The sequence below is a fragment of the Miniopterus natalensis genome, chromosome 9 (genome assembly GCF_054644295.1).
Source record: "Miniopterus natalensis isolate mMinNat1 chromosome 9, mMinNat1.hap1, whole genome shotgun sequence".
In the NCBI taxonomy this organism is placed as follows: domain Eukaryota; kingdom Metazoa; phylum Chordata; class Mammalia; order Chiroptera; family Miniopteridae; genus Miniopterus; species Miniopterus natalensis.
This window is the reverse complement of record NC_142089.1, coordinates 10,750,290-10,765,419: the sequence shown is the minus strand read 5'-3', so window position 1 is coordinate 10,765,419 and position 15,130 is coordinate 10,750,290. Positions and strand designations below refer to the sequence as shown.

Here is a 15,130-nt window from a genome sequence, read left to right as displayed (position 1 = left end):
TCCCAGGGACAGAGATACTGCCACCTTGTCCCCGAGGTCTTTCTCTGCCCTTAGCCAGGGATGCAGTTGGAAGACACTGGCCTTGGAGTCAGGCAGACTCTGCTCCTCAAACATGTTACTTAACCTCTCTGAGCCCCAATTTCTTCACCTATGAAATGGGGAGACTAGCTTGTGCAGATGGTTGAGCCAGCAGACACCAACAGATATTTATTGGGAGCCAACTGTAAGTGGAGGACTCTTGCAGGCATCGGGTGGTAAGACACCAAATGCCTGGTGCAGTGCCTGGCACACAGTAGGTGTTCTTTAAATGTAGCTCTACTTGGTGAGAGCTCTAGGCAGTTTAACTTCTCTCCTACTTGCTTCTGGTCCATCTTCACTTATTTCTGCCCCATCCCCTGCTTGGCTTCTTCCCCAGTCTGATTCCCCCCAACACATTTGTGTGAACGCACACACAGACGCACGCATACATGTACACACTCCCCCCAGCCTCTGGCTGGCTCAAGGGCCGAACCTGAGACTAATCTATTGCCATGGAAACTGTAGCAGCTTCTGTTTCTCAGTGATGGTGGGGCAATGGTGGGAGGAATACCAGTCTCTGATGAGGGAGGTGGGGTTAGGGATCCCCTGGGAAGCAGCAGCCCTGGCTGAGTACCAGCTCCCACTGAGGCCATCCTAAGAGTAACCAGTCCCTGTCTTCTCCCACACCCTTGTCCCATCCCAGGACCTCAGGCCCAGAGGAGACAGGAAGGAGCACCTCAGCCCCTGCCCCAAGGAGCCGCTATCTAATGGGGAGGGACAGTCCCTTCCCAATAAATGCTTGGTAGAGATGAAAAGGAACCCCTGGTTAGCTGCTGGCCTAAAAGCCTGGGAAACCTTGTTCTATCTGTTATACCTAGTGAGCGCCCTTGCGCCCCATCTCCTGCCAGGCAATGCATATGTTCCCAGAGACACTAATTTAATATTCTTTCATTACAAAAATAATACACACTCGGAGTTTGCAATACAAACCCTTGAACAGTTCAGTAAAGTATAAAATAAAAAGTACCCTTCCCAGGGCCCCAACCCACTTGGTTTTGAGTGTTTCCTTCCAGAAATACTACACACACACACATACACACACTCATACGCAACACACGTAGATGTTTTAAATCATCACATATATGAACTTCTCTCCAAATTACTTTTCTAATGTCCTCTTACTCCACTTTTTATATACAGTAAAATTACTGTCCTTGGTGAACAGCTCTGTGAGTTCTGAATAGTCATGTGACCATTTCTACAATCAGGATACAGAACAGTTGCAATTTTTTAAAATAAGCTTTATCTTGGACATCTTCCCATATTAGTTTTTTAAAAGCTGCCTCTTTCTCTGCAGTGTTGTGTGGTGTCCCAACAAGTGGATGTACCATAACTTATTTGCCAGCCCTTTTTGAAGCACATTTGGATTGTCTCCAGATTTGCACAAAATCTTCTGTTTTAACAAACAATACTGCAACAGATATGCAGTGCGTGTACACAAGTATTTGCCCCCTTGTGTACTTCCTCAGGATTCAATTTCTAAAAGTGGAATCGCTGGGTCCAAGGAGCCTGTGCCGTGTGAATGCTGACAGACAGCATGTGGCCACAGTGTCCTCCCACAGGTGCCCGTCAGAGCGCACGCTCCCACCAACAGTCCACGGGAGGCTCCATCGCCACCCTGACCACACTGTGTGTCGTCACACATTTATATATTTGCCAGTCTGGAAGATGGAAAAAAGATCATAATTCATTTTATTTTATTATTCTCACCTGAGGATATATTTTTATTGATTTTAGAGAAAGGAAGGGAGAGAGAGAGAGAGAGAGAGAGAGAGAGAGAAAAACATAGGTGTGAGAGGGAAACATCAATAGGTTGCCTCCCATACAAGCCCCAACCGGGGATCGAACCCAAAACCTAGGTATGTGCCCTAACCAGGGATCAAACCCGCCGCCACCACCTTTTGGTGCAGGGGATGACACTTCAAACCACCTAGCCCCCCGCCAGAGCTGTAATTCATCTTCATTTAGAGCAACGTTCGAGAAGCTGAGCATTTTTTCCCTTGGTTTATTGGATACTTTTTCTGTAAACTGCCTGCAAATGCCCTTAACCCATTACTTGATTGAATTCATCTCCACCCCCACCAGTGATTTATAAGAGCATTTTCTTGAAAATGAGCTTTGTCATGCACACTGCAAATATATTTCCCAGTTTATCCCTTGCCTTCCGGTTTTTTTTTAATACCAGCACAAGAATAGATAGATTAAATCCACAAAACAGAACAAAAAGTCCAGAAAGAAAGCCCAATTAGCATGAGAGCTTCTTCCCCATAGGGGCGGGGAAGTGATAAGCCCTGGAGACTCCGGAAATGAACCGCATTCAATAAACGGTGCTGGGATGTGGACAATTCGGAAAACCAAGGAAAAGGCTGGTTCCTATTTCCTTACACAAAAATAGATCTCATGTGAATCAAAGGTTTAAACAAACCAAAAAACTCTACAGGAATTTTTTTTTTTTTATAGTGGGAAAGACCTTTTAAGCATGACATATGAGAAAACATAAGGAAAAGGTTAATTTTAAACACACACCAAAGTTTTAAACTTTAGGGCAAAAACCAGTCCGTTTAGATTATCCATGGTATGTGATTTTCCATGGTTTCCCGTGGTTTGGACTTAATCCATGGTTTGGGATCATTCACAATGATGTTTCTCATGGGTCCTGGAGAGCGGGCCATTTATCCTTGGGTACTGCAGGGGGAGCCGGGATGCCCAGGGAAAGAGCTGTGGTTGGGGCAGAGGGAAGGGGGCCAGCACCCTCCTCTTCCTCTTGCCCTCCTAGCCCTTCCTGAACAGTGGCCTGGACCTGTGCCAGGGCCCCAAACTCCGGGGCCCAGGGGCCCGCAGGCCCTCTCTGCTGCCGCAAGGCTGCCAGCCCTTCCTGCCCTCTGGCCAGGAGCCCCAGACCTGGAGCCCCGTAAGAGAGCTGGATCTTGGGTCCAGCCTGAAGCCTGCCTCCAACTGCCACAGCCCTGGGGACCTGGGTAAGTGTCCTCAGGGTCCAGGATCTGACTGGGGACAGGGAGGACTCTTTGGCTGAGGCCTGACTTCAGATGACAGGCCAGGAGGACAGATGCCTGTGCCTTTTGGGGGCTGGGGACAGTCTGCTGTGGCCTCTCTCCCGGAGGACCTCACCAACCCCACTCTTTCCCAACCAACCTGGCCCTTGGGCTGCCTGTGTCCCACCAGATGTCCTCCCTGTGGCGCATTCTCCTGAGAAGTGCCCCACCCCCATCCTACCTGACCCCCTCGGGGGCTGGCTTCCTGGGAGGTGGTCTGTCCCACTCTTGGGGACAAGCCCAGGCCACCCCACCTGTTTTAGGGAAGGAGTTTCAAGTTCCTTGGGGGTGGGGTGGGGGTACTGTGCTGTAGTTGCTTAGGGGTGTCTGTGCTCTGGGGAAGGGATGATGTCCCCTGGGGGCTGGCTCTCTGTCCCCCAGTTCAGAGCACTGCCCTTTTGTCCCTCCACCCACAGAGCCACCCCATCACCCCTCCTCTTTCGAGACGAAGACGTCGTCGGACTGGGAGCCCCCGGCCCAGCTGGAGGAGCAGGCCAGCACCGACGGGGCAGCCACCCCAGACCCCGTGCTGGGCAAGGCCGTAATCAAGGGCCTGCGCGACAGCCAGCGTTTGCAATGGGAGGTGAGCTTCGAGCTGGGGCCCCCCGGCCCGGAGCCGGGCGGCACGAGCGACCCCGACCTTTGGAACGAGACCTTCCACCACCTGGCGGCCCGCGCCATCATCCGCGACTTCGAGCAGCTGGCGCAGCGCGAGGGCGAGATCGAGCAAGGTGAGCGCGGGGTCCCGCAGCCCTCCCCCCGCCCCGAGCCCGCCCTCCGCAAGCCCCGCCCTCCGCAAGCCCCGCCCCCTCCTCAAGCTCCGCCCTCCGCAAGCCCCGCCCTCCTCCTTAAGCTCCGCCCTCCTCAAGCTCCGCCCAATGCTCCATCCCACTAACCCCACCCTCCTGATCGCTCTCCTCCCCCCGCTCCAGGCCCCCCCTTCTCCCTGCAGCCCCGCCTTCGCCCCGCGCGCCGCCTCCCCAACGCAACACCGCCCCCAGGTGCCTCCCCTCACCCCCAGCCCTCCCTTCCTACAACGCACACACACAGCCTGGGGCTCCATCCCCTCCCGGATCTGCCCCTGTCCCCAGGCCTCCAGGAGCCTGTCTCCTCCCACCAGCCCCGGGCTCCTCCAGCTCTCGGACCCCGACCCCGTTACCTCTCCTCTCCTCTCCTCTCCTCTCCTCTCCTCTCCTCTCCTCTCCTCTCCTCTCCTCTCCTCTCCTCTCCTCTCCTCTCCTCTCCTCTCCTCTCCTCTCCCCTCCCCTCCCCTCCCCTCCCCTCCCCTCCCCTCCCCTCCCCTCCCCTCCCCTCCCCTCCCCTCCCCTCCCCTCCCCTCCCCTCCCCTCCCCTCCCCTCCCCTCCCCTCTACCGGTCCCCCACCCCTCCTCTCTTCCAAGGCTTCTCCCTACAGCGCCTTCTGAGACAGAAAAATGAGAACAGCTCTATTCCCCCTGCCCTGCTCCTCTGGGGCCACCCCAACCTTCCCACGGAACCCCTAGACCTAGCGGGTCCGCTCCCTCACTCATCAGCGCCTCTTACTGAGTGCGGGTCAGCTGGCGGCCAGGCTTGGGGCTGAGGCTGGCACCACATCCCTGCCCTTCCTTAGCAGTGCTGGACACAGACCAGCAGGAAAGCAGACACTGATCAAATAAGTCTACACACAGTTAACTGACTGCATTAGGCCTAAGTGCTATTAAAAAGAAATACAGGGATTCAAGGGATTGTGTAATGAGGATGGTGGGGGAGCTCATTTAAAATTAGTTCAGTAATTGGGGCAAACTTTACTTAAAAAGTGACTCCTGGGATCCTGATGGAGTTCACTTGAAGAATTGCTAGATATAGATATAAATAGAGAATATTTCTATTATTTATTATAGTCTATGCTTTAATGTTTATATAATGTGGCTTTATATTTTATATTATTTGTATTGTTGTGAACATTTCAGAAATAACAGAAGTAAAACCAATGAATCACTGAAGTAGTAGTTAGTAAAAGTTTATTGTGCACACACCAAAAAGACCGTTTGCAAATCGAGAGCACCCAAAGCAACACATGGAATGAGGCTCAGGGGTATGTCATCAGACACAGCTTACAGAGTGAGGAAGCAGTGACAGTTAGTTCCTCGTGGTGATTGGTTGTGATATTAGAATCTTCAGTGGTTACTTTCTATTAACCTTGAGAAACAGTTCAAGTTCCAGAGGCAGAAGCAAAAAATGACCCAGGTCAAGTCAGTGTTGCAAAATGAGCTAAATTAAACTTTGTTTGTATAACTAAACTGGTTTTGTCTGCTCAGGGAATTTTCAAGGCTGGTCTCTGTTTGGTTTTTATTTTAACATTGTATAATATGTTAATTTCCCCCATGAGCACTTCACCTTACAGTTTACAACACGTGTCCATTCTTCGTGTCCTTGGCTCCCACACAGCCTTTTGGAGGTGGCAAGCCACAGAGGCTGCTAACCTGTTAGTGGGAAGAGCTTGGGCTTTGGGATGAGACCATCCTAAGTCCCCATCTCAGGTCCATTACTAACTCGCTGTGTGACCCTGTGCTGGCCACTCTCCCTCTCTGGTTTCCAAGCTTCTCTGCAAAATTGTCCAATGGGCCGGACCAGTGGTCCGCACTCAGCCAGGAGGCTATGAAGTCCTGCAGCAAGAGTCTCATCAGACAGCTACAAACTGAAACTAGAAAATACAGACAACACAGAGGGCTTTGGTTGTTTTAATAACACTAGTTATTTAAGGGAAGTAACTATCTTTTTTATGCTTAGATATCTTACCTCTTTTACATTAAAATGTCCTTATTTTATGAAATGATAATGGAGGATAATAATCTTGGGGTGTTTTTTTTATGTCTGTAATCGGCAAGTTGATTTGAAGGACTTGTTTAATCCTAACGATGGGGACCACTGGTCTAGCCTTCCTTCTGGCTTCCAGAGCTTCTGTGTCAGAGAGAACTTTCTGAGTCCACACGGTGACCCCAGCTTCCCCTCCGCAGGGTCCAGCCGCCGCTACCAGGTGAACGCCGTGCACACCAGCAAGGCCTGCAACGTCATCAGCAAGTACACCGCCTACGTGCCTGTGGACGTGAGCCTCAAGCAGTACCTGCCCACCGTGGTGGCCTACCCCAGCTCCGGTAAGGCAGATGGGCAGCCAGGCAGCCACCCCCCTCCTATGGGCTGGAGGAAGCGGCTGGAGCTGCAGGGAGGGGTGCAAGGAAGGGCCTAGAAGCAAAAAGCGCTGCCCCTCGGTGGATGGTTTGGCCACCACGGGGCACACGAGCCGCATCCCACTGCTCTGCAGAAGGCTGTGAAACCGTTCCACTCCCTTATTCCTACCAAATAAACATGACTTCACTGAGTTTTTCCAGTTAGGACAATGACACATGCTCACTGTAGAAAATTCCATAATATAGCCCGGCCGGGCTTGGCTCAGCTATTGAGCGTCGACCTAGGATCCAGGAGATCAGGGTTCGATTCCCAGTCAGGGCACATGCCCGGGTTGTGGGCTCGATCAATGACTCTCTCATCATTGATGTTTCTACCTCTCTCTCCCCCTCTCCTTTCCTCTATCTGAAATCAATAAAGATATAAAAAAAAAAAAATCCAAAATATAGAAAGACAGAAAATAAACATAAGTGACTGGAAGTGACAGTCATCCAGAAATGAGTACTAATTACCTCCTGGTGGGACCGTCCTTCCAGACTGCTCTCTATGGATATCTACATGTAGAGAAATCAAAAAACCGAACTTTGCCAGACCAAGGTGTGCTATACCTTACGAAATACGGGTGTGGGAAAGATCTTTCCATGAATGTGACTGTGTCATCATTTTAACAGCTGCAGCCTCTTCCGCTGCAGAAAAACGCCATCATCGTAATAGTCAACTAGACAGTGTTGCAAGGCGTCATATAGTCATTCAATCCTCAGAACAGCTCTGCAAGGCACATACTGTTACCCCCATTTTAAAGACGGTGAAACAGAGGCAGAGGGGGTTAAGTAACTTGTCCAAGGTCACACAGCAGTAAGGGGCGGAGACAGGCTTTGAACCCCAGGGACCTGGCTCCAGAGCCTGTGCTCACCTTGCCCCTCTCCGCTGCCCCCTAAGGTATATCAGAACCGATTGACGCAGCCCCCGTTATTAGACCTTCAGTTTATTCCCTTTTAGATTATCGTAGATGCTGCCAAGAACATCTTTGCGCACCCGTCTGGTTATCTGTTCAGGGTTAATTAACTCTCAGAAGTAAGACCGCACATCAGGATCGCCCATTTAAAAGTGCTGCATGTTACCAAACTGGCCCAGCCCCAGAGGCTATTCCGATGGCCACCCCGACATCCTGCCTGTGGTTTCTCTCTCTAAAGCCTGCCAGTCTGATAGGTGACGAAACACTCTCTTTGGGGAATTTCTTTAGTTTTCAGTTTTTTTGTGAGATGCTTTTCACGTATTTGTGAACTATATGTACTCTTCCTTCCCTGAATTACATTTTCCTGTCCTTTGTAATTTCTTTTCTTTTTTTTTTTTTTTTTTTTGGTGGACCTCCTGAAAGAATTGTGTTTGGAAACAAAATGTGCCTTTCGTCATTTTTCCTGTGCCCCGCACTCTTTTTGTTTATAATCATCATTGTTCTCATTTCGGGCTCTGGCCAGCAGCCAGGCTGTTGCTCCACTGGCCCTTCTCACTCGCTGGGCATTGTCCTGAAGGACATGCTTATTCAGGACGTCTGTCCCTCCCACCCACCCTCCTAGCATCTGTAGCCACAGTATGGGAGGTTCAGAGACCTGGCATCTCTCTTAACCCAAGTCCCCCCCGTCCCTAAGGTCTGGATCAGCACTTCCCAAAGCATGTTCCAGGAAACTAGAACCCTAGTTCCCTGTCCCATTAATGGCCATTCAGCACAAAAATAGGAAATACCAGCCCTGGCCGGTGTGGCTCGGTTGGTTGGGCACTGAGAGGCTGCTGGTTTGATTCCCTGTCAGGGCACATGCCGGGGTTGTGGGCTGGGTCCCCCAGTAGGGGTCGTGCAGGAAGCAGCTAATTGATCGATGTTTCTCTCTCTCTCAAAATCAATTTTAAATCATTTTTTAAAAATAGGAAATACCAGATCAGGAGGAAACATTTAGGAACCACTGACCTAAATGAAGCGCAGCAGCTTTCTTCTTCTCGGGGCCTTCAGGATGTCACTGTATATCCGCAGGCTCAGAGGATGGACTATGTAGTATGCAGCATCTCCAAAATTTACTTCCCAATAGAACTCTTTGTTTTTTAAAGGGTAACTAACAGACTAGTGTTCTCCTACTAGAGTGGGGTTCCCAAAACACACTTGGGTGCTGTGAATCCCAGCTTCATCTCTCTTCCATCCATCCCCCCTTGGTGATGCCCTGGGACTTCAGGGACCTGCCTGTGGCAGGGGGAGTGGGCCCTGGGTCTCTGAGACAGCAAACTGGGAAAGGGCAGTGGGGTGTTCCTGAGAAAACCAGCCTTTTAATTACCTGGAAAACATTGGTGCTTTCTGAACATTATGTCATTAGCAGTATTTACCTGGCAAAGTAGGTATTAGTCCCATTTCCCAAATATGGAAACTGAGGCTCAGAGTGGTTAACAGCCCATCCAGCTACTAAAAGAAGAGGCTGGGGTTCAAACCCAGGTCATTCCGGCTCCAAAGTTTATGGTCTCACCTTGGGCAATGCCTTCCTGTCTTTGGATGATTGACAGACTGAAGTCAGAACCCTTCCTGCCAGCCTTGGGGAGGAGGCAAAGGACTGGCACTCCTGTACCCCCCTGACCCCTTCTCCTGTCCTCATGAAGGTGCTGCGCTCCGGATGGCCAGCTCTCGGGTCCTGACCCCACAGTGGAGGGGCAGCTCTACTGGCTTCAGACGGTCGCAGAGCATGCTCGGGGAGGACTCGGCAGCAGGACCTGGCAAATTTCAGAACCTAAGTAAGAGCCACCTGGGGTGTGTCCTGGAGCTTGAGGTCCTGAGTCATGGCACCCTCATGTCCAAGACCCTGGAGGCCTCACTCTGAGTCTGCGCTGTGAGCCCTTGCAGGGCCAGGGCGAGGCCTGAGATGGGCAGAGGGGTGCCTTTCTCTCACTCGCTGGGCATTGTCGTCCTGAACGACATGCTTATTCAGGACGTCTGTCCCTCCCACCCATCCTCCTAGCATCTGTAGCCACAGTCTGGGAGGTTCGGGGACCTGGTATCTGTCTTAACCCAAGCATGGCCCAAGCTTGCCTCCCTTCACACCGCGCTGCTGAGAGCCTGCGGGAGCCGGCTCCCTTCCTTCAGCCCCTGAGTCCTCCCAGGCACCAAGTTCCAGGACACCTATTAACCAGGGGGAGCGTGAAGAGCAAAGAGGCAGGTCCCTCTCTTTGGGCCCTTCCGTCTGCTTCGTTCGGGATTCCGCCTGCACCTGACTGCACTGTGCCCGCAGCTTGGGTCCCTGAGGACCCATGACTTGGCCTTTTAGTGACTCTGCACTAATTCACAGGACGGTTTTAACTCTGTGTCCTGAATGTCTACATGTCTTTCTATCCCTCTAAAGGCAGCCTGACTGCTGCACTCGTCCTAAGCCCTTGCCTCATGCCCCCGTGGGCAGTGAGGATCTCCTACCTTCTGAGCGCAGGGAGGACATTAGAGGTCCCACCTGGCCACAAGCCCAGACGCCCAGATCCCGTCACTAGAAAGTTCTCACAGACATTGATGGCTTGAAAGAGGAGCAGTGTGTGAGGGGGTGGAGGAACTCTAAAATGTGAGTTCTGCCAGCTCTTTGGTTCCTTCAGAGCCTCCAAAGCTGGGGAACCTGCTCTATTCCTGAGCCATGCTGAGCCTTCGGTCTAGAGGACATTTCTTCCTTTCTCTGTAGTTCAACTCTCCGTGGCCCACAGCTTCCATCAAAATCACAGATCCCTTCTTTTCAATTGTCCTCTCATTCAGACCCAAGTGTCTGTGACTTCTAGGCTGTTATTCTATCCCAAGACTTTTCCCTCCCTAGGTACTAAGAGTTTCCCGTGTGCCGAGCACTGTCCCAATTATCCATGGCTCCTCGTAATCATCTCTTATTGTCCCCATGAAGAGATGAGAAAACTGAGGCCCAGAGAGGTTAAGTGACTTACTCAAGATCACACAGCTGATACATGGTAGAGCCCAGGCTTGAACTCAGGCAGTGTCTGGCTCCAGAGCCCAGAATGTTAATCACCATGCTATTTGCCTGAGGCATTCAGTCCCTAGCTCACTCCCAGGTTGCCCCACCCCACCCCAAGCACCCAATGATAAACAGAGCTCCTTGGCCCTCACAGAGCTGCTGATGGTCTCACAGGGGACCAGAGGCTCTGATGGACATATTTGTGCATGAAGCTCCTTCCATAATTCGGTTTGTTCTTTTGTAGCACATTGCCCATAACTCTCCATCTCTTGAAATAATAATCCTAAGAATAACACCCCAGTTACACATTTTGAACAAACTATGTGCAATTATTACCCCCATTTTACAGATGAGGAAACTGAGGATCAGAGCCCTTCTGACAAGTCAGTGCCATGTTCTGGTGCCTCCTAAAGAGCTGGCACTAGCCTCTCCTCAGCGAGCACAGACCTGATGCCTCATGCCCACTTCTCCCCCCAATCCCCAACTCCCACCCTCAGTCCCTGACCTGCTCCTCTTCCCTGATGGGTCTGTAGCTCAGGGTTTTATTGAGCACTTACTATGAGCCAAGCACTATCTGTGTATTATTTCATTGAATCCTTACAACACTGTGAGACAGGTACTATTATCTTTAAGTTGCAGTCAAAACTCATGAAGGAAGTAACTTTGCCAGGGTCACGCAGCCAGTCAATGGGGGAGTTGGGATTCGAACACAGGCATCCTGACTCTTGTGGTGGAGCCATGGCTATATGTTTGGAAGACGAAGGCCCATTCAAATAGGGTGGAACCCTGACCTTGCTCTCCCAGCCCCTCCCAGGTCTTGTGGATTCAGCCATCACTCTCCTGGGAGGGTGGGAGGTGAGAGAGGGAGAGCCAGGGGAGCTGGGCCTCACTGGCTTTGCTCTGTTGTAGATGGCGAGGAAAGCCCCCCTGAGCCCTCCAGCGAGACCACGTCCCCCGGCCGCGGGAAGTACGCTGCTTCTGAGGGTAAGTGGACGGTCAGCCGGCTCTCTCCTTAATGAAGACAGTGCTAGGGATTGACCCTTGGGCCAGGAGAGTGTCTTGGCCCAACAAGGTCCTCAGTGGTTCATTTATTCCTCAAAGCACCCCTTGAGAGGTAAATAGGAATATTCCCAATTTAAAGACAAGGAAACTGAGACTCAGAGAGGTAAAGTGACTTGCCCGAGGCCACACAGCAAACCGGTGACAGAGCCAGGCCTAGAATCAGGCCTCCCAATTCCTAGCTGAGGGACCATTCCACCACCTCACTCTGCCTAGAATCCTCCAGCAATGTGCCAGGGAAGGAAACTTGATGTCCCCACTTGGGGACAAGGGGTTTTGATATGAAGCTGTCACTGCCCCCACAGGTAACCTTCCAGAAGAAACCCTGGGGTCACCAGCCAGGGGAACTTGGAGGCCTGTTTCTTACACATGGACCCATATATTTCATGCCTCCCCATACCAACTGGGTCAGAAACAGCCCTGCAGCCTAATGTTCATCTCAGGTCCCTAGGGATACAGGCAAGCCCCTCCCCTCCTGGGGCTCGGTTTCCCCAGCTGGGCAGTGAGTGTTAAACCGGGTCCTCTGTCAGGCAACGGCTGTCACTGTGTGTCTCTCCAGGTCCCCTGCACAGTCTGGCTACCAACACCGTCTCTTCCTTGAAGGCTTCTGAGACCCTGTTCGGATCCAGGTACGTGGGATTCCCACTGCGAGTACACTCTAGCGCCACCCGTCTCCCAGGGGCTGTCCCCGGCTTGGAAGGCCAAAGGCAGGCCTGGCCTGACATTCAGACAAAAATGAGCAATCCCAACGGTGCCAAGAAGGCCCCCCATCCACAGGTATCACTGTCTCCCAGGTGTCCCTCTGCAGAAAACCCCACCTTTGTGGCTCCTCTCCCACAGCGTGGTCTGTTTGCAAATGTAACCCCCTGGGAGGGCCAGCCTGAGACACTCTGACCACTGGGCTGAACAAAAACAGGCTATCAAAAGAGGGCCATGAAAAAGAATGCTAGTCTGGGCCTCGTCCTGGTTACTGCTAACTCACTGAGGGACTTAGGGGAAATGCACCCCCCCGGGCCTCAGTTTCCCCAGCTGTCAAATGACGAGATCGGAAGAAGCCACCTGTCAGATCCCCACCTGACTTTCAGAGGCTGCTGAGTGAGCACTGGGGGGTGGGATGACCAGGGACACCAGTGGGATGGCTGTGGCCACTCTTCCTGGCTCCACCCACACAGGCTGACTTTCAAAAAGTCCAGGCTGCTGACTCGAGCAGCCAAGGGCTTCCTGGGCAGGCCGCTGACGAAGGCTCCAGAGTCAACGCCAGGGAGCCAGAGCCTTGACTACGTCCCACTGGTGAGTGCCCCAGGCCCCAGCCACTCCACAGACGGGCCTTCCTGGGAGCCTCCTCCCACCCCGCCCCTGGGCAAAGGGAAGAAAACCTAGACCTTTGCACCCATATAGTCAGCAGGGTGGAGGGGTCTGCACGAGTCCCCCGCCCAGGGTCTAGGAGTATGGCTAGAAGCCAGCATCAGTATCATGAAAATTCTTTGCAATCTGCTTTTTAAAAATTCAAGGGAATTTTACATTCTGTGCCACCATCTATGTGTGCCTGTCTTCCAATACATAAAAATAAGCCTTGGAATGACTCTCAGGAGTAAAATTCACACCCAGGGACATGCACGTGTTTAGCGAGTGGCTTTGCAGACCCCCAGCACGCTGTGGCAGGGTGAGGGGCTCAGGTGTGGAGTGGGAATCTCTGAACCAAGGAGCAAGGGAGTGTGGCCCTGAGCATCTGGGACCAGTGGGGCCTGGGGGGCAGAGGGCGCTGGGAGGAGGGACACGGTTGGAGCTTCACTGCCAGCTCCGGTCCTTGCACACCCGGGCACACAGAAACTTTCCAGAGATCCAGGCAACAGAGCACTGTGCAGGCACTGGCTCAGCAAGGATCCGTTAGCCAGGCGCAGTGCTGGACCCTGGGAGACAGCTTTGAGCTAGATGAACAAAGTCCCTGAGCCCAGGGCACTAAGTGCCTAGTGGGGACACAGGCAAGGAACCAGGCAAGTCTGCTCCGTGGGCTCTGTGATAGGAGCTCGGGTTTGGTGGGCAGACCAAGGCGGGAGGGGGCACCTGTTCCATGAGAGGAATGGAGCCTGGCTGCCTGAAGAATGAAATGGCTGAGCTGAGGCCTAGAGAGGAGAGGGAGAGAGGTGGCTGGAGAAGGGGGTTTGAGGGGGAAAAGCCAAGGAGGAACCAGCGCTTTGGAAATCATAGTTTGGACTTATTCTAAGAGAAAATTGAAGCCACTGAACTGATGGCCTCCAGAGAGTGCGATGATCGTGCAAAGACCCCTCAGGATGCAGGGAAGGTGGACGGGGTGGGGACGGCGAGGACAGTAGAGGGAGGGACGACAGGAGGCAGATGCTGGGTGGCAGAGGTGTTTCAAAAGCAGACCTTGGAGCTTGGAAACTGATTGGCATGGAGGGCAGAAGCGGGAGGTGAGCTGCCCAGAGCCTACTTGGTGGCAGGGGATGGTCCCAGTGGCCGAGATGGTCCCAGCTGCCCAGAACAAGAGGCAGGTTTGGAGTGAAGCTGTTGGGATGGGCTTGCAGAGTGATCAGTCTGAAGGCCGGTGGGATGAGGGGCGGAGATGCTCAGTGGGCCTGGGTACCCTGCAGATCCCCCAGGAAGGCGAGGCAAGCTGGGGAAGATGAATGGTGGCCTCTGTGGACCCAGACTTTTGCACGGCCTGGGGCTCCACAGGCTAAAAAGTCTGAGGCCCACTGAGGGGCTCCCCAATACACAGGTGTCTCTGCAGCTGGCTTCCGGAGCCTTCCTGCTCAACCAAGCCTTCTGCGAGGCCATCCATATACCTATGGACAAGCTCAAGTGGACCTCACCCTTCACCTGCCATCGAGTGTCCCTCACTGCCCGCCAGCCTGAGTCTAAGACCCCCAGTCCCCAGCTGTGCCCCAGCCCGTCGCCTTGGCACCCCTCCTGTGACACCTTCTCTGAGGAGCCTCTGGGAGAGGACAAGCCAGGCTGGGAGCTCAGAGCTGTGACAGAACACACAGGGAAGCTGTGGGCCACGGTGGTGGCGCTGGCGTGGCTGGAGCACAGCTCGGCGTCCTACTTCGTTGAGTGGGAGCTGGTGGCCGCCAAGGCCAACTCGTGGCTGGAGCAGCAGGAGGTGCCCGAGGGGCGCTCAAGGGACACGCTCAAGGCCGCCGCCCTCCAGCTGTTTGTGCTTCTGCGGCACTGGGACGAAAGCCTGGAGTTCAATATGCTCTGCTACAACCCGAATTACGTGTAGTGCGGGAGAGGGAGGCTGGGACAGGGGAGGACAGGGAGGGACCCTGTGCCCCGGTGGGGGAGCTTTGGAAACTGTAGCCAATAGAGTGGTTGTTACAAAGAGCCCTAGACCAGCCATCGAGAGGCCTGAATTCAATCCTAACTTTGCTACCACCTAGCTGTGCAACTTAAGGCCAGACCATGTCCCCTGTCCGGGCCTCAGTTTCCCTACCTGTAAAATCAGTGGGTGAGGTGAGAGTTGGACTAGATATCCAGAAGGTCAAAAGCCCCTTTCTGCCTGGACATACGGACTGCTGGGGGGTTACTGCTGCTGGGGGTGGAGAGGAAACACACTTAAGCCTGGGTTCCCTCTGGATGAGCACCATGTGGGCAATGCCCCTCAAATCAATGGGTAGATGAGCGAACCCCAAAACTACACATAACCAGATGTACAAGCTTGCGGCTAGGCACGGGAAACTACCTCTGCCTGCTGCATTGTCTCCATACTGACAGTCCAGAACCCCCAAATCCTGCTTCCAAACCAACTGGAGAACCATCCTTCCCAGCACTTTATAG

At 52.9% G+C, this 15,130-nt stretch overlaps 1 protein-coding gene across 1 annotated transcript in view; it reads left to right on the top strand.

Annotated features, from left to right (window-relative positions):
- The window catches only part of VWA5B1 (von Willebrand factor A domain containing 5B1), a 38,031-nt gene extending 23,455 nt beyond the window's left edge, over nt 1–14,576 (top strand). The window contains exons 14-21 of the mRNA XM_087820806.1: nt 2,855–3,056; nt 3,548–3,862; nt 6,128–6,265; nt 8,934–9,047; nt 11,180–11,254; nt 11,889–11,958; nt 12,502–12,619; nt 14,070–14,576. Coding sequence (XP_087676932.1) covers nt 2,855–3,056; nt 3,548–3,862; nt 6,128–6,265; nt 8,934–9,047; nt 11,180–11,254; nt 11,889–11,958; nt 12,502–12,619; nt 14,070–14,576 — 1,539 coding nt within the window. The remainder of the gene's footprint in view (nt 1–2,854; nt 3,057–3,547; nt 3,863–6,127; nt 6,266–8,933; nt 9,048–11,179; nt 11,255–11,888; nt 11,959–12,501; nt 12,620–14,069) is intronic.
- The last annotated feature ends 554 nt before the right edge of the window (nt 14,577–15,130 follow it).